Source organism: Sylvia atricapilla, chromosome 12 (assembly GCF_009819655.1).
Source record: "Sylvia atricapilla isolate bSylAtr1 chromosome 12, bSylAtr1.pri, whole genome shotgun sequence".
Classification (NCBI taxonomy): Eukaryota; Metazoa; Chordata; class Aves; order Passeriformes; family Sylviidae; genus Sylvia; species Sylvia atricapilla.
In genome coordinates, this window is record NC_089151.1 from 12887710 (window position 1) to 12907200 (window position 19491).

General features: G+C 39.3%; 2 protein-coding genes across 2 annotated transcripts in view; one reads left to right on the top strand and one right to left on the bottom strand.

The window, feature by feature from the left end:
• ADCY7 (adenylate cyclase 7) overlaps positions 1-9984 on the bottom strand; it is a 31489-nt gene extending 21505 nt beyond the window's left edge. Inside the window, exons 1-6 of the mRNA XM_066327881.1 lie at positions 9458-9984; positions 7983-8183; positions 5774-5938; positions 4839-4988; positions 2490-2638; positions 2059-2170 (exon numbers count right to left, since the gene is read on the bottom strand). Coding sequence (XP_066183978.1) covers positions 2059-2170; positions 2490-2638; positions 4839-4988; positions 5774-5938; positions 7983-8183; positions 9458-9628 — 948 coding nt within the window. The 5' untranslated portion in view covers positions 9629-9984. The remainder of the gene's footprint in view (positions 1-2058; positions 2171-2489; positions 2639-4838; positions 4989-5773; positions 5939-7982; positions 8184-9457) is intronic.
• The window catches only part of ZNF423 (zinc finger protein 423), a 581899-nt gene that overhangs the window by 178201 nt on the left and 384207 nt on the right, over positions 1-19491 (top strand). The window lies entirely within an intron of this gene.

Consider the following 19491-nt stretch of genomic DNA (forward strand, 5'->3'; position numbering starts at 1 on the left):
AAAAACTATAAATAAAATTAAACTGTCACAGAATTTACCATCTAAAGGATGAAATCTTCTTATTTTTTAATCTTCATCTGAATTATAGGCAGTTTTCCTATTTTTACGTGACAACCTCATAAATAACAGTGTGAGGTGTCATAAAACCTCCCAGCACTGAAGGGAAACTTAGAAATTCAGATACCCAACCTGGTAGCTGTGCAGATGCAAAATGGAGATTTTTTGTTATCTCAAACATGACTGAAGAGGAAGCTGGCACACACTACAGCTTGCTATTGCTAATAAAAAGCCCACAATAGTAAATGGCAGCAAAAAAAATTCCTAACTGTGCAACAGAGGATACTGCTGCCAATGACTGGAGGAGAGACAAAAAAGCCTCTGATACTGTATTTTGTTAACACTTTACAGAATAATTTTAACTACAGAGGCTGCAAGCAAGCCAGGGCTAATTCTGCAAGGCTGTGTGGTGTTTTACTGACAAGCAGAGATGGCTTAATTTGGGTGAGCCAATACATCCAGATCTTCAACCCTACCTGCTGTGGGAACACACTTCCTAAATCAACTCCAAAATCAGCCCAAATGTGTGGCAATTTCCCAAACGGAGCTGTTCTCCCTCATCAGTTAAAGCCTTTAGGGAACATCCATCATTCTCCACATCCTAATCCATCCCAGTGGGTTCTGAGCAATGCCACAAGTGACAAGCTCAGAGGGATCAGCAGGGAAACCCAGCCCTGGATTAGAGCTGCTGCACTTCAGCATCCAGCTCAGTGTCCAGCTTAGCCATCAATTTTTATTAGGTAAATTGGAGCTTGCAACATTTGTACATTATGGAAAAGATGACAGAATACTTTCTGGCAGAACAAAAATAGCACAGAAAGCAGGAACCTCTTCTCACAGCTCAACCACAGAATTGCAAAAGACCTTGACTCACTAAATCCAGACATTAGAGCGCAATTTGCAGACAGCAGTGAGAAATTAAAATGCATCACTCAAAATCTAGAATTTTTTTCTATTTTTGTATCTGCAAAACAGTTATAAAACCTGACCAAATGTGTTTAATCTCAGCTCTACTTCATCATTAAAAGAAATTTTGCCATTTGGCAACTAGGATGACATGACTTACTCTGCCTTTATAGCTACTTCACATCAATACAGTTGCAATACATATAGAAAAACTTTTATTTCTCAGTACTTAAACACTTAACAGCAACTATATTCAGATAAATGGAAAGGTTAGCCATGTCATTTAGTCAAAAATGTTACTAGCATCTTAGTCAGGTTTTAATCAGTAGTAAATTTAAGAATTTATTCAAAGATATCCATAAGGGTTTAATTACAGAAATTTCCCTCCTCTGCTACATTAATAATTTTAGAGTTTTGCAACTTTTTCTTACAAATTTTTAGGATTTCATGAACACAACACACAAACATGTAGGTGATACAGCCCCTGTAATGTGAGAAATAGAAACCTGAGTCAGTGATTACAGCTGCAAAAGATCAACCTCAAGCACCACCTGGAAGTGGTAACAATTCCTGCCAGGCTGAAGGGTCAGTGTTGAGGGTATGTCTTAATAGGAGCCATTTTAAACTACTCCCCATTCTTACACTTTTTTTAAGTATGCATTAATAACAGGATAATAACAGCTCACTCCTGAGCTAAAGAACTCTTTGCCTGATGCCTCTGAATTTATGAATTTAAATGTGTGTCTGAGAGTTCTCCATTTGCAGAGTCAAACAAACCTTGGAGCTGAACACAGCGAAGCTCTCAGTGGAGTTTGTGCACAGCTCCTACAGCCCTGCTGCAATCACTTATCACCATCAGACAATTTCCTACATCATACAGATCAACCTCCACACCCAAGAACTGGAACTACAGAAGCAACATGCTAAGTTTCCCATTTTTGTTTTACGTTTTCTTTTAATCTGATTTTGCCAGTTAACTTTAAAGCAAAAGCAGCCTTGCCTTCTGATTTCAGGACTACCACCAGCTGCCATCTGTTGTGCAAAAAGACTTCTTTTCCAAAAGCCGTTATCCTGCAGCACAAACTGTAAACCTACCTTTGCAATCTGATCAAACTTTCCAAAGAGCTCATTCAGCATCACTACCAGTTCCTTAGGAGAGCAATCACTGGCAAGGCGAGTGAATCCTACAATGTCTGCATAAAGAATGCTAGACAAGAACAAAAGAAAAAGCAGGAAAAGTGAAAGATGAAGATACGTCAATTCCATAATCAGCATAACTACTGAAATGCATTTAACACGAAACACCCCTCTCCTCTTTGGGAAACAACTCCAGCAAAAAGGGTTCAAGTATCTCCCCTGATTTAAAAGACAGCACACCGGTTCAACACACATTATCTTCCCATAACAGGAAAGCAACTCACTTCAGCCTGAAAGTCTGCCTTCAAATTTTAACTTCACTGGACCATACATACTGATAAGAATCAGAAGTTTATAGTAATACAATTATTTCTAGGGTTTCCACTTACCTAACATTTTGGTGCCTTTTTACATATAGGCTGTGGAAGTTGTTGTCATGCATTTGCCTGTTATCATTTGTTTCCTTCAGTCGCTCAATGATTGCCAGCTTCATTTCCATAGAGATATGAGCAGGCAGGATGGATAAAAGCAAATTTTCCTAAAAAAGGGGGGAGGAATAAATATGCAAAATTATTACCACAGCAAGTTTGAAACTGCAGAACTCTACTGACTGCAAGAAGGCATTAAAAACAAAACAAAAATGCCTTTATTCAAATAGCTTTTTAGTAATGCATGTCAGGTTTTCCAAAATATATTAGATATTTTTACACTGCTGTTCTCCAAATTATTGATTTCACAGTTATGTTGCTTATTTCTTCTTCTCTTCCTTATTGTCTAGGTGTGACATCCCTTTGTAACCATGAAATACACACACAAGAATGTCAGTATTCAGTAGTACATTTTCTGGATAAATTACATTTTCTTTTGTCCACTAATGTCAGTGTTATGTTGGCATTGTCTATAAAGCTTCTGTAAAAGGTTATGTTTTGTATGTAACAATTTATTCAGTATTAAAAATATTTGTAAAGTCTCAAATGCTGGAAAAGCAGCAACAGATAGAGAAGCATCAGCTACAGCTGAACTGAAGCAGTACCACTGAAATGAAATCTTTTGAAGTGAACGAGAAACAAACTCCTCCAAGCTGACTTCATTGTTTGACTGCTCAGGGCATCGTTTTACACCGGCTCTCACTCAAAAGCTCATTCTTTAAAGAAGACCCTGGTAAGCTGCTGGGCAGAAGATGACAAAAAGAGAATACTTGGAGTGAGGAAGGGCTCTCCCACCGCAGAGATGGGAGAGGAAATGTTGTGTGGAGCAGCTACAAGCAGGAACTTTTTCAGACAACATCAACAGCAAGACTAACACATTGTGCAGCCAAGTAAAAGGCTAAATGCTGTCCCCTGGGACCAACTCCTTGTCCCCTTTTCCTGAATACCCAGTGCAGCCATGTGCAGGCAGCAGTGAGCTGCCAGGGTTATTTAACCAGTGCCTGCCCCCGAGAAGAAATACCCTGGGATCACAGTGGGAAGAGACAGTCCTTGAGCACCAAGTACTCGTCTACACAAGGTGTAGGCAGCAGTTCAGTTTGAGACTGATCCCAGAAATAGCAACACCTCCTTTCCCTCAGCTACTGTTTTGGTACCAGGAGAGTCAATCCTGGGAAAGAACTTAAATTGACAGCCAAATAATCCCAGGGAATATAACAGGGCCACTGGAAGGCTGACACAGCAAACAGTTTTCAAGGAAGCAATCAGGAACCCCGAACTGCAGTTCTCACATCTTTTTCACGGAGAAAAAGTGAGTGGCAGAAAGGACACTCAGAATTGCCTGACAACGTGGATGAAAAGAAAGCTCTCCGTAGACTTAAGCACATCTACACTTCAGACAAGCAACCATTAAAAACCCCAATCCAAACCAAAATCCTGAACACCCGTGGGAGTGAGCACATCGCCCAGGAAATGAGAGCACACTGCCTGCATAAGGTGACCAGAGGCTTTCATGCCTGTCTGTCATCTGTCATCTCATCTCACAAGATTAGCATCAGAGAACACATCGCACCAGCAGTGTGGCATTTTCTTCTTTCCAGTTTGATCAGGTCAGTTGCTTTTCAGACCCTTCTTTTTTATCTAATAACTGGTGGGCAGAGGACACGGTAGAGCCTTTCAGAGCTCTTCTTAACCCTATTTACAGCAGGAAAGGTGCTCCAGCTTCAGCTTTGGCATCTCTCTACAACCCTTCCTCAGTAAGAAATTAATGTCCCTTGCCTATTCTTTGAATACCACTGCAGATTATAGAAATAAATATTTTAATCTATTATATGATTTTTTTCTCCCTTTGCATCCAGTTTTCTCCTTCCAGCAAAGCAAAAACAGTTTGTGAGACAATAAAATATAAGAACAAATAATACTTTAGAATTCAATGCAAAAAAAGGGAAGCATAAAACTAACTGCTAAAATTACCTTACAAGTAATTTCAAGGCATTAAGGGTATGTCCTCTAAAGTTACCTTAGCCCAGTCCCAGGAACAGTTTATTCTAGGAATAAATGAACTAAAATGACTGGCAATTACATTGCTGTTACAAATACTGTGATTTTCATGTAGACAAGCCCCAGAAAACAGCTTCCTCCCATTAACTTCCTTCTTTTCTTACAAATGGCACAACTTTTACTTTTGACACTAGGTGAGTATCTCAAAGATTGGCCCAAGCCTTTCAACATGGATTAGACACCTACCTCATGAATTTATACAGACTTTGGAAATGAAAACAAGCAATTCATAACATGAACTAGCTCACTCACTTGTTGCCTCTTTTCAATCTTCAGTTTCATTCGGACCTGAATGCACTTTAAGGTGTATCTGTACAAATCCCAAGAAGCAACCTGCATTTGGCGTTTGTGAAATGCACCCATGAAGTTGCCACAAAGGAAAATTACAGCATTGGCAAGGAGCTGCACAAGAAGAAAAATATTTACCTACTGCAGGGCAGTCATTGATACTTCACTAACACACACAGTCCCATAAAAAAACAATCAATCCCAGACCATGTCTCATTTCCTCTTACCCCATCCCATAACAAATCCCTGTTGCTATTACCCAGGATGGACCTGGCAGATATAACCTAACTTTCACATTCACAGGCAGAAAAACGAAACAGAAAATCCTATGATATCATTTAGCATTTATTTTTAGGCAGCAGTGTTTGAGCTGTGGAAAAGCAGCACACAAACTCCTGCATCAGCATGCAGTGTGGAGTCTGGCACACACCTGCATGGAAAGAGCTGGGTGCTCCTTGGAACACACCCTGCTGAGGAGTGCTGGGAGCCCAGGACACAGCAAGAGGCACTGCCAGCCCTGCTGACACCCCAGAGCAGCAGTGGCCCTTTTGATCCACCCTGTGGGCAGCAGCTGATGAAGGTGGGTAGACCCACCTGGAAGAGCACAGATTGGACAGAGTGACTGTGACTAAGCCAGGTGCATTTTTAACAACTTCGTTTAAAAGTGCTTTTAACAACCCTGCTTTTTTCCCACTTAGGTCAGAAAAACAAAATGCACTATAGATTTAAAAAATAGCAATTTTACAAAAAGCCCAATGGTTTTTGGGCCCAAGTTCCAAATCCATGAACTTCAAACATCAATGTGGAAGCCTGGAACTTTTCTAAACAGAACAGTTACGCCAAAAGCAAAGGGTAACATGACTAGGGTATTTCATTATGCAACCAAGTTATTTCCTTACCTGAAATAGAAAGGATTCCTTGTTTTCTTGAGAAGTCACACTTACCACAGTGCTTAGAACAATAATATGGGAGAGAGCAGAAACAACACTAATTATGACAGCACCTCTCATCCCAAAGGGTAGCATGGTATAAACTGTGAAGATTATGAAGAGAAAGAATGGCACCTTTGGAAAGAAAAAAAAAAAATCACACATACATGTTATTGGATGAATCCCCAAAATCCCTACAGAAATAGGAGCAAAGTAGTACAATTCTTGTTTAATTTCAGGCTGAAAAAACTAAATACTGATGTTTCAAAACACAGTTAAAAACATAGTGATAGTGGTAGTTCTGAGAGTTTTGAGGGATTAACAGCTATAGGTTCATAGACAAGATGGGTTGACATGACATCACCTATAATTTTTTCACTTTTCCTTGCCCTTTATGCTGAACTTATCCTTTACAGCTGGAGAAGCACTTTGGATACACTTTGTACTCACACATCAGGAACAGTGTGTTGCAAGGGTAGCAATACTGAATAGAATCAGATTTCTCACCTACTGGAAGGTATTTTTCTAATTTTAACATCACCCAGTCACATGTGTATGTTTGCTTCATGTTTGATAAAAACCAAAAATCCAACCAATACTTCCTGGTCCTCCCCACGAGAGAATAACCTTAATTACTACTAACCACGTATTTAGCTCCACAGATTTTACAAAATGCAGAACTAAACTGCTCGAGATCAGTGGGAAGGTCTGTAAAACTTAAATCCATATTTATAGACTTGTTACAAATGTTAGCTTATGTATATATGGAAACTAACAACCCTGATCAGAGGAATATATTGCAGCATTCCTGGCTCAGCTCCATCTCACCACAGCAACTCAACCTGTGCCATTCCAGACAAGAGCTTCCTTCGAGGAAGTCCCAAGGTCCAGTCTGCCTTTAAATATTTTCCCAGAATAGATAGTTTAACTGGGACAACAATAATCAGACAAACAAGCAAATAGAAGTTTTAATTCAATATATATACATTTTTCTGTATATATATTTCTATTTCAGCTGAAGTAAAAGCATTTTTTTCTGCTGTATCTGCAGCTCTCATCACACAATGTTCTGAAAGCTGCATGACAGTTTTATAAGAACAAGCAAAGGATGGAGAAGCAAAGGCCATACCTGCATTTAAACAGTAGCTTTAATTAGTGATAAATTCATAACTTGAGGTCAAAGTCTGAAATAAATCTCTTCACTTTTCAGAGGAGGGCGTCCTTATATTTTGGACTTAAAATCAATATGAATGAATTATGACCACATGACGACACCACATTGGCTTGCATTACTGAAAGCAGCCAAACCAAATCTTGCTCTGTTACATATCTGCATTTATAGTTAAGAACAATACATTTTGGGGGGTTCCTAAGGTAATAGGCACTTCCTTAAGTTAAAAAATACTGAACAGCAACTTTAAATGGACAGTGCTGGTTCCAGGCCATAAGGCAAATCAGATTTTGGTTGTTTAACTGATAATTTATATCTTTCTTTATTCAAATAAAGAAGGGAAGGGGCAGAGTTCATAAAACAAGATTAGAAGTCATTTTTATTTAATTAAAACTCATCTGCTTGCATTATTAGATCTTAGGAGGAGTTTCCTACAAATTAGGATATTTTTGGCTTCATGAAATCACCCATCTTCTGATCAGAGATAGCAAGCAATGAAGTTTAGCCACACCTAGCAATGCCAGGATGTGTCATTAATCCTTATTGTTCACTTCACCTCTCCCACTGACTTAAAAACCTGCTCCCTAGGGCACACCCAGCTCTGGAGTCCTTCATACATTTCTTGAACACCTCTTTGACCCAAATAAATTAACAAAGCAAGTATTATTAACAAAAAAGTTACTCCCAGATGAATTCATAGTAATTAAGATTTAGTAAAAATCCTAAACAAAAATCCAATTCAATCACAATTTAAAGATGCAATTCCCACATAGGGTTTATGCAATTATCCAAATTTTTCACTGAAATGTATTTTCACTATAATATAGAACACCAACTAAAATTTACTGCAATAAATCAGTAAAGCCAATTTTTAAAAGTTAACCCAAATCTCAGAGGAGTTATTCTGCAGTTACAACATTCTGAAAGACTAAAGCACACAAACACATTCGTACAAACACATCTACAGCCAGTTCTATGCAAGCACCTGAACGAACACAACACACATACCTGTTCCCACAGCTGATAATCATCTCCTTTTTCAAAAAGGGACACATATCCCACGATGAGGAAGCAGATCCAGATCATGACCCCAAAGAAGGTGAGCCACCTCCGGAACAGGGATTCCATGCACAGCAGCAGGTACATGACTGCAAACACGGCCAGGGCAGCGCACACCGCCACGATGAAGGCGAGGTGGGAATGTGCTTCCTGCAAAAGCACGACTCAAGGTTACAGCTGGCCCAAATGCCCCTCTGGAAAAATGAAAAATGCATCTATACTGCCCTGGAAACAGCTTGGATACCTTTGAAATAAGTTAACCTGGGTTTTTAAGTGGACTAGCTGGGGCAGCACAAACACTTTCTGATACTCACACATACAGAGATAATATAATAAATACTACTATAGGTACTCGTTCTACTCCAGTTCCACCGTTATTATTTTCCAAACTAGCTTAAAAGGCAATCCCCAAACCACTAAGTTCTAACTTTACTGTATCTATAATGCACATTTACCTGAAGAAACATATTTACAATTCAAACTTTGCTAAAGAGCAGTGTAACAGTGCTCTAAGTTTTACAGAAGATGAATTGTTAAAAATAGTGTTGCTATATTTTTCCCTTCCTAAAAAAATAAAAGGTAAAAGGGATAAAAGTACAACTGGTAAGATTTGATTTGCTGCTAAAGAGAGACTTGAAGACCCTTTATCATGAAGCACAGGGTTTATAAAGCACTGTTAAAAGGCAATGAAGGATTATTACAGCTACTTTACTACCTTTTTTGCTTTGCTGCCTTTACCACCTTTAAATCAGCTCCTTTTTTTTTACCAGCTGTCAGCTGGGCTTGTACAACACCAAACTTCATTACAGAAAATCAAATTACACTGCATAACAAAAATATCTTTAAGCCGCATCTTTTCTATGGCTATAGGACCACTACTCTTTGCTAACTAAATATTGGTTCCACCAATCACCCATTGCACTGGGAGATTCCTGTTGTGTTCTTATTACCAAAATAGAAGAAAAAAAAAAAAAGAAAATTAACATCTACAAATCTTTTAAGAAAAAATCACCTCAGGAATGACCTGATGAAAAACCAACAAGTCACCATAATACTTTATATTTCTTAGATTGCTCTTAAAAATACGAGAAATGCAGGACATTTTAACTTATGTTCTTGTTCCTTCCCTTTTAGTACTTACTATCATATCTTCCATTCAGTGTAGATTAGGATTTGTTCATACTATATAGAAAGGAAAAGCAGTCCTTAAAGTAATTGTGCATGTGTCTGACAACCGTCTCCTCTTTTCCCATCTTTTCAAAAACATACACATTACATGAACAGTTACTTGATATCTTTCAGCACTGCAACTTTGATACCATGTGGCTCAAAATATTATACAGCCAAAAATGTTTAGTGTGCCATCAAGGCAACTCCTCATCATCCCTGAAAACACTGAACACACACAAAAGAAGTTTACTCACAGCCGTGACAAAAAAGATAATAATTAGAGCAGTCCAGAAGAGGATTGCAATGAAGAGCAGCAGCAGCAGGAGGGGATGCTGCTGGCTGGTGTAGCGGTACTTCTCGTAGAGTGGGTCTGATATCCTGCAGTCATCGCTCTCGTTGAAGAAGTATTTCCCTTTAGCTGGCATCTTCTCCCAGGCTGGCTGCTACTCCTCTCAGTTCCCAGTGCACACAATGACACAGCTGAAGCCACCGCTTCAAAGAGAAGTTTTGTTGTTCCGCTGCTGCCTCTGTGATCTTCAGGCACACCGAGTAACTCACGTCCTCTGATTTTACTTCTCATGAGCATTAACTTCAGATTTCCAATGCAATCAAAAGCCAGAGTTAGCCTCCACAAAACCACAGGCAATTCATCATCAGGTCTAAGCATGAAGCTCCAGATCAACTTGCATTGGTGCTGATAGGTGTTTCTGTCATGAGGGGGTTTTTAATTATTACTTTGTCTCTAACTCCTTTCCATAAGCTTGAATTCTCACTTCCTGGGATGAATCCTGCAGAGAGACAAGATTAGTGAATTCATAGTTAATCATACACAATGTTCCCCAAGGGAGAGGGAATAAAAATAGTTGATTCCTTAAACTTTCCTTGAACTTTCTACCTGCATGCTGTGACCAGTGAGCAAAAGCTGTGTGGTGCTGGTGGGTGGGAGGTCAGGAGCCAGGTGCATGGGCAGTGGTGCTCACTGAGGGCTGCTGTGCTCACCTTGCTCTGGCGACTCAAACATTTTCATTTACAAACGTACTGCATGGGTTTTTTCTCCTTCTGAGCAAATGACACAACTCCTGTGAGTGTGCTGTGTATCTGAGTGCTCTGGAAGTTGTGGGCCTCTGTGTATGTGTGTGTATACATAATCTTTAATCACAATACAATTGGCATTCTTTCTCAAAACATGCATCTTAAAAATTGAGAAATCCTCTTTTATTAATTTCCCACTTTATTATGGCATAGAAAAATGAGAAAAGAATACAGTTTTCAATGCCAAAATTAATTAAATATTTTTTTTGAGATACTTAACATCTAGTTCCATGTGTTTCGTTGCACTCTGAGTAATACTGTTTCCAAGACAATACATGTGCTCTGCTAACAATGAACCTTAAAGAATAAATTGTATTGTTAATTTCTAATGATCAGTGTTTTCCAATAGGGTCATAAATACAGTTCATTCAATGCCAAGAGCCATAAAAAAGAAGTACAGGGATGTGATGGAGGGAAGGATGAAAAACAGGATTTTATAAGTCCTATTAAAACTTGGTAACAGGACCACAGCTTCTTTGCCACTTGACTGCCGTCACCATGGAGCCCAAGGCCACTGCTCCAGGGAGAAAGAACCCACTAAAAACCCCTTTTTTTTTTTCCTCAGAAAAGCCAAACCCCAGCCAGTTACTTTCAAAAACCAAATGTTTAACTGCACACACACATTCAGACTGCTTTCACACTAAAAGCAGGAAAAAGTTTCAGAAACCATACTGAGCAATTCCATCTCTGATAAATAGAGCCAAACACTAGCATACTATCCAATTATTAATGAGCAAGCAGGCAAAACCAGATAAATCAACAGTGAGATGGGACCCAAAACAAAAAGTGTACTTTTGCAAAATAAGAAACTAGAATCTCTTTCCCAGAGTATACCACAAATTTGTATCAATCACAAAAAAAGACCATATTGCATCACTCTTATTCAGCAATAGAATAAACTGACATATATATTAACATATTAATATATTCTGTTTAAAAGCAATTATTTTATATGTATAATAAGCAAATAAACTGAATCTTTCCCATTTATAGTTAATGGTACACCTAATGTCTCACCTGTACTGGTTATTACTGAGCTTTTCACCATAATTAAAGACCTCCCATTTTTCACTAACAAAAATTATTTTGGTACTCACACCATTTGCATGTGCATAATATTCTTGAAAAGAAGTGTGAATCTCAGAAACTGCTGACACTTAAAGGAGAGATGAAGAAGAAACTGAAACATTTGCATCACATTTTACTGCATTTCCCAAGTCAAAGGTAACTGCACTTGGGTGTAAGCCAAGAAAAAGAAACTCTCAGAAGATGTGCACAGGGGCAAGTATTTCAATCTGAGTTTGTCTTTCAGTAAAAAAGACAACACACTCCAGACAGTGGGGAGGTTTGGCCTCTGATGCAGTAGAAGCAGAAGCTCTTGAAACAGCCTGAGGAATCCCTTCACCATGGGGCTGGGGTGCAGGAACTCTGCCTGATGTGAACTACTACATGCAAGAGACGACAGGCTTGTCATCCCAGTTCCTTCTAGAAGTGGATTTCAGAACAAAGACAATGAAGACCTTCTTTTATATACTTGCAGAAATATGATTCTGATGGTAATTTTTATGATATAGAGGTATTTTGAGAGGCAACTTTATTTTTCCAATTAGCAGAACCCATTTTCAAAAAATAATTACTAATTGCTAAGCTGCAATACATTCACAATTATGTGGAACAAATTATCCTACTTTAATATTGATACTTAATATTATCCTGGGTTACTTAATATTAAAATCCAGGAAAAATTACTTCACAGCATGCTTTCTTTAACTTCTCCTGACTGTGTCAATGAAAATACAGTACCAAGGACAATGTCCGTTCTACAGGATTCTGCTGTGTGGCTGTGGTTCAGTTAGCTGATGCTCAAAAAATGAAAAATGGGTGCAGTGACAGCTTGGAACTATCTCTGAATATTACTGAAGAGTTTTACAGGACATCAAATTGAAGTGACATGTCTTTTCAATAGTCTAACCCATTTTAATAAAAATAGATAGCTATCTCATTGATTTGTTTCTTCCTGGCTAATCTTCAGAGATATGCACCACAAGTAATTATGAATGACCCCTGGGTCATACAATTTTCTCCTCAAAACTCTTCTAGGTAAAGAATCTCCCCAACAGTACTTTATTGATTTACCAAGAATCTATAATGCATTGCATAAACGCTACTTCAAGATGAATAATTCAACTCCAAATTAGTTTCAATTTGCATCCCATGTCCCATTGCCACTACCACCTCCCACTTTAAAAGTCCCCACTTTTTGTATCTTTCCTTCTTTGAATTTTTTCCAACAGCCTTCTGGAAATGCAGAAGGTAGATTTGAGAGAGAGGAAAAAGATTCTGTCATGGATGATATCACACGCTGGAAGAACGATCAACTCAACGTGCTCCTGTTTGTATTTTTAAGGATCTTCTGAGCACTGTGACCACAGCATCATTTTTACTCCTTTTGGTCATTGTTTCTTGAAGGTTTGTTGTTATGACAACCAAGAGAGGTGTAACCCTGAGACAGCAACAGGCCACAAAACCACGGAACATGCCCAGAAGCACCAGGGGCAAACACACTGATCCAAATGGAGATGGGATCTGTGCTGTTGCCATAAAGCCATGGAGCTCTGATCAGCAGCTTATCATGAAAATGCCTCATTTCCTTAGATGCCTTCACTGTGTTTGGACGAAAAAGAGAAGGAATTATCACCCAGGTCAGGATATTTAAGAAACAACCCTGGCAGTGTGGGTTAGAAACTGCACTGAGAACCTATGGGAACAGCCACCAAACACACTAATATGATTTAATCAAATCTGTGTGAGCTTCATGGCCATTTAACACGAAGAATTTTCGTCCAGTGAATATGCAAGAACACTGGACATTTGAGAGTCATTTTAAAAAATGGCTAACAGAATATACCTTCCAGAACATGAATCAAGACACCTATTACCTTCCAAACCTACTGTGTTTCAAGCCAGTGAGAACAAAGATGTGCTCAGATTCAGCACCGGAACATTTTCTAGGTAAGTACTGGGCAAGACCTGACAAAAGCACAGCCACCTTTCACGTGCCAGCAAAAAAGACAACAACATCCCCACCTCCCACAAATCTGGGTATTGCTCTGTGCTTTCCTCCCCAAAGATGGGAGTTTTCAAGTGCTGCTAAACCCTCTAGTCTCCTACTGACACATCAATAGAATTTTATCACAAAAATATGAAAGCAAGTATTTCATTACTCTACCAGGCCTGGACCGAAGCTCTTTTGTTCTCCCAGGCTAGTTGAAACTGTCCACCATGCTTTGTGTCAATCCACCACGTTTTTTTAAGACCTCTCCTGGACTCAACAGCTGCAGAATAGCTATGGCTTGTGCAGAGCCTGTAGAGGCCAAGTGTTTTAAACAAACCCACACCAGCCAAGGGGTGTTGATACATGGGGTAATTTCAGCCCCTTCCTCCCCAGAAATTGTCTGCATGGAGCACTGTGAGGGCAGATGGGGAAGGAAAAAAGGGGAGAGCATCCAAGACATGGAGAGAGCAGAGCACAGTCACTTCTCCCAGGGAGTTCTTTGGAACTTTGGCACAAAGAACAGTCTCCCCTCAGCAATTCATGGTGGAGCAACAGAAAGAATGATGTGCTATCTGATGCAGAAGTCAGACTGGTAACAACAAAACAGCTCTTGGGATGGCCTCCTTTACTCTCTGCATCTGCAGAGCATGAGCTGTTTCCAGGTGCCAGCTCAGTCACAGGCTGGAGAGGGGGCCTGGAAAACCTGCACCCTCCTGCCCAGCCTCTCACTCACACACCAGGAGGGACAGACAGCCAGGAATCACATCCTATTCCTCCTCTCTTGGGAGAATTATTCACAGCAGCTCCTGACCAAGTTAAAGCCTCTCCAAACAGAATCCAAGCATGCTGCAGTTGTTTTTAATTTCAAAGTTTCTGATATATACACAAGTGAACACAGCCAGAGTAACCACCTGGATAATTTATAAAGTTTTTTTTCTCCTAGTTGTTCATTTGCCAAGTACTCAAGATTTGATCACCCAGAGCTGCCTGGTTACCAAAGAGCAGTGTCTGAAATATTAAAACAAACTCTAATTGCAAGAACCAAATTACTCGATATAAATTGCCTTATGTCTCTCAATAACTTCTGTTTAAAAGCAAGCAGAACCACTTTCTTCATTTTTAACTACTACAGCACCAGACAGACAGTACAGCTTTGATTTCCATCCCATCTTTTGTTTCACACAAATAACAACAGTGTTTCTGAAATTACTTTAGCAATTTCCATGGCAAGAATGATTGCTGACTGTAATTACCCATTAGCAGGTATTAAAAGGGAATCAGGAATCTATAAACATGCAATAGAATAATTGAAGGAGATTCGTGGATTAATTATGAATCTCAAGCAAAAATAATCTCCAGTCTAGTGGACTCCACAACTAATTCAGTCTAGGAAATGAACTTTAGCAATCCAAACATACACCACAGGAAATACCATTCATGTTAAAGACAACACTCCTTCCTTTTAGACTTTGCTTTCAAATGCTAGCCTGCAGCCACCTTAGCTGCTTCTACTCATACAAAAGTATTGAGTGGAGAGCAGGTGTGCTTTTAGTGATCTGTTCGCTAGCAGTTTCTTTACAAAGGTGAACCTTTTAAAATTTATATTTTGAAGTTTTTCATGTGAAATTTCACCTTCCTTAATTACATTAAATTGCTGAAGGGTTCCTTCTGCAATACAGAAAAAAAAAATCATACTTATATTCACCTTCTATTTTCTCACAAAAAGTGAGCAGACCTATTTCAACACATCAGCACTCAGAATTATACTTACATTAAAAAGCCAAATCAATAAAAAATGTAGCCTTTCATTTGACTACCATCAGTGACACTACATCACTTGGGTTTGCCCTTGAACGTTGAAAGCCACAGCAATGGTAGTGCCAAAGGAAGCATTGAAACTGATTTTTTAAATTCACATTCTTATTTCAGTAGATTGCTTCTTCACATAATGTTTGTTCTCCAGTACTTTTTAAAGTAGGAATACATAACAAGTTGTTTAATTTGGAAACAGTTTTTGAGTCTCTTGCAGAAGTGGAAGATGTGGAATAACAGAGGCTGTGGTTTCATAAGCACCAAGAGCCAGCTCTGATAGCCAAAAGAGAAGGTCTCAGACACTCAGAGCCCCCATCCTGTACCAGGTACCTACACCAAGCTCCTGCTGGGCTCCCTGAAGAGTCCATTCACAACATACAGCACAGAAAGCCAGCTTTGGCAGGGCACTTCCCTGCCAGCCTGGGGGAGTGCAGCAGGTAGCAGAGGAGCAGATGAGCTCCGGAGCTGGCCCGGGGTTTGGAAAGGAAAAGCAAACCACAAGTAGGAAAGCAAGCACAGCAGTGAGCTCTTAAACTGACTCATCACTTCTCACAGGTCTAAGGAAAAGAGTATCAAGAATGCCGCTGCTAAAGCTGGAGGCAGGGAGAGGGTGTTCGTCGCTCATTTTTAAATACCACTATTAGTACAGGATGTGCTTTGAAGAAAAAGATTACAGTCACAGAAAGAAATCTCTGTGCTACTGATCCAGGTAGGACAGAAAATGGTGACAGAATATGGTTCAGAAAACTGAATGGTAATTTAAGACGAGCTCACAAACTAAGTCAGTAAAAAAGAAAAAAAAAAAAAGAGTCAATTTAACCAGACTGATGCAGCTAAAGTACACAGGAGAGTTTTCTACTGTTCTAAGGTACTTTTTATTGTGAAAACACATAATGGTTCAACCAACAAATCTATTAAGCCTTATAATTAAGTGCTGGGTCTGTCTCAGCAGGGCGGGGGAGGAAGCAGTCCTTTTATAATACTGGTTTTCATAAGCAGCAAACTCCAGGGTGTAAAAAGATACATCACACCAGAAGGGAATTGAGCTGTGCTTTGCATCTTTCAAAACCAAGGTGTGTGATTATTTCTTTACTTCCTGACCCCCTGTCACATCTTACAGATAGATTTTCTGATTTTAGCTGATTTAAAATTGAACTTACCACTGCAAAAGTCAATATTATCCTCACACTTTCAGTTTTCAGACCTATTTAAAATTCATGTCTTTGAACACAGTGTCCTTAGAAGCCAGGATAGTTTTTCACTGAGTAATTTCAATTTAAACATATCACAAGCAGAGTGTTTGTGCCATTATAGAAAGTTCTAAAACCTGCAATATACTGAGCTATATAAACTGCAGAAAAAACCTCCCTGAAACAGAGAACATAAAACTTCAACACCATGGGGAAAAATATTTTCAGCTAAGACAGGAATAGGGACAGAGTCTCTGTGTGTCTAAGCCCCAATAATTTCTATGTGAATATCCCTGATTTTCACAGAACGTAAAACTCCTGAGCATCTGTTTCAGATTTTCAGAGCATCTGTTTTTTTAAGAAAAAAAAAGCATCACGCTAGGTAACACTGAGCCTTTAATGAAATCAGCAATAAAACAAAAATTCAAGAAAGATGTGTTTGAACTATCTTTTTTTGTTTGTTTTTTTCAGGCATTATCTTGTTTAGGTCACATAATTACAGCAAATAGCAAAGAAAAAGCTCAGACTGACAAGTTTTCGAAGCTCAGTATAAATAATTACACCTAGAATGAATTCTCTGTCACCTGTATTGTAATATGTTGAATATGCCTCAGATAATCTATTTCCATAAAGCACTCAAGAGGCACAGATGTGGCAGAGTCAAAGTGCCAGGGTGTAACTGGACACTTCTATGACTAGATAAAGCAACAGATGTGCAAAAAGTAAAAAAAAATTACAAAAAATTAAAAAATCACTGTGAATGAGAATGTAATGGGCATGACACATTGCTCTCATTTTTTCCTGTCTCACATAATTATTTAAGGGGAATGTACGGCTCAACATGGAAATGAGTCTTGCCCACCTAGGGTAAATAATGTATTTGCACAGAGCAGGTGCAATGACAATATGGCACGGGACAGGGCAGGAAAAAGATAACACCTGCCCTGAGTAAGATAAGAAATCACTTCCCATTTCAGTCAAGTCCATCTAAAACCAGTAAAACAGAGAAGGAGGTTCCTCTCTCTCCTACCTACAAAATCCCCACCCCACAAAAGTGAATAGAAATACAAATTGAAATTCAACAATGCATTCATATCAAAACCAACTTCGGTCTCCTTCATTTTTTTGTACCAGTCTCTAATTTTTACATAGCCAAGCTTTTTTTTTTTTTTTTTTTTTTTTTTTTTTTTTTTTTTTTTTTAAATTATTTTGTCAAACATGGTCGTTTCCAGCTGAATTTCTGCTTACTCAACTCTTCCCTAAGCAATCTCACTTTGGAAGTAAAACTCAGCCTAAGGCTGAGAGAGGGACACAGAAAGAATGCGACTGTGCATCAGTACCTGGAGCAGTGCTCTGCAGGGTGGTGTTGCAGCGAAAGTATTTTTGTTAATGTATAAGATGCCCTTTATGAAAGCAAAGTCTTTATCCTATTTAAGAAAGAAGGGGGAAGGTGAGGAGACAGATTAATTCCAATCCCCCTTTATTTAATGACTAGTACTTCAAAATTAAGTCCTATCAAATACCTGCTTTAAAAATGTTATTTCCCTATACTATTCATTCATTACAAGGGAATTTTAAAGTTCCCCAGACTAACCATGCAACATTTGTTACACCACCACATCCGTACTTCGCAGCCAAAACACTAAAACTAACACTTTCAATAAGGAAGTTCCCTCCCTTGGAGGTTAAATATTAAAAACACCACCAAAGAGGCATTTCTGATGGAAGTATTGTTTTTAGAGTCATACCCTACCTCAGGACACAAACCTGCCAAACACCCACAACTCCTTCTTAAAAGTTTTCCAAAATATAACACCAAGTTTCAGAAAGGTCCTTTGTGGAGTCACTCTGAAATAAAACAATGATAAAGGACTGAAAACCTCAGAAATCATCTGTTTTCAGTCTCACTTGATAGCAACACACTAAAAAATCATCAGGAGTTGTATACACATTTTTCACTGATGCAGACAAAGGGCCACAGGAGCCAAACACTCACAAGGGCCTAGGTGAGCTGTTTTGGATCACCATGGTGAGCTGTTTTGGATCACCAAGAGGGAGCCATGCAGAAGCAGCGAGAGCTTTCCAGTGACAACCAACATGTCTCATGGAATTTTGTTTCCACACTAAGTTTTGATTGTCTGCTAAGATACTAAAATATCTGAGCACAGATCTAATCACTGTCACTCTTCTTGTTTCATCTTATCTTTCATCTTACCATTTCCAAAGCTTTGTTTGACAGCCAGCCCTGTCAAACTATTCCCAATGCCAAGAGGCCACTGGAAACTTGCACCATGCAAAGCACTGACACACCACAGGAAACGTGGGTATCTCACCTGGCACAGCTACAACAAAGCAGATACTTAATCTAAATTCTCCTGAAACAGCTTTATCCTTTGGATTTGCTGATCCTAAGGCCAGTTAGCAAGTATTAAAGCAGAACTAGTTAATTCCAAACCTGAAATAATACCACAAGACACAGCAAATCTTCAGGATGTGGCAAAAGTCACTTCTCAAAACAGCTTGCAGTTACTGCTCCACAGCTCAGTGAGGTTCACAGAAGAACCTCCCAAACTGAGCCATCACTAACAGGTGAAGGTGACACTGCTGAGCACCCAGCCAGCCCCTAGGGCTGGGGCTCACCCACCACAGCAGCACTGAGGGAGAAGCATTTTTTACCTGGACTGCAGTGCTGAGCTGTGCAGAGCAGACTGGCTCCAGGCTTTTATTTCCTGGGACCACTGATAAGAAACACGTGCTTGCTGCTTGCTTACCATTACAAGCCTCAGGATTCACTGGCAAAATCCCTATTTCTGCACTCCACCATGGTCTGTTCAGTCATTCTGGAATTCCTGCAGGAGAGTGAGTGCAGCCCACTCAGGTTAAATCCTTGACACTAAAACTTTTGATGTACCACTCACAGGAACCTGCAACAAGACAGGGAATCTTTACTCCAAGGACCACTGTAGGCATTAACAATGCTTTCTTTCTTCCCCTCATAGTTCAAGGAAGAAAAATCTATTCAATCTCCATCATACATTTTATGAACCTTTACTCAGGCAATCAGTAGAAGTATTTAACTGTACTGTGACATGCTGCAGCATGAATATAACCTGACTGAAACTATCACAGATGGAAATGT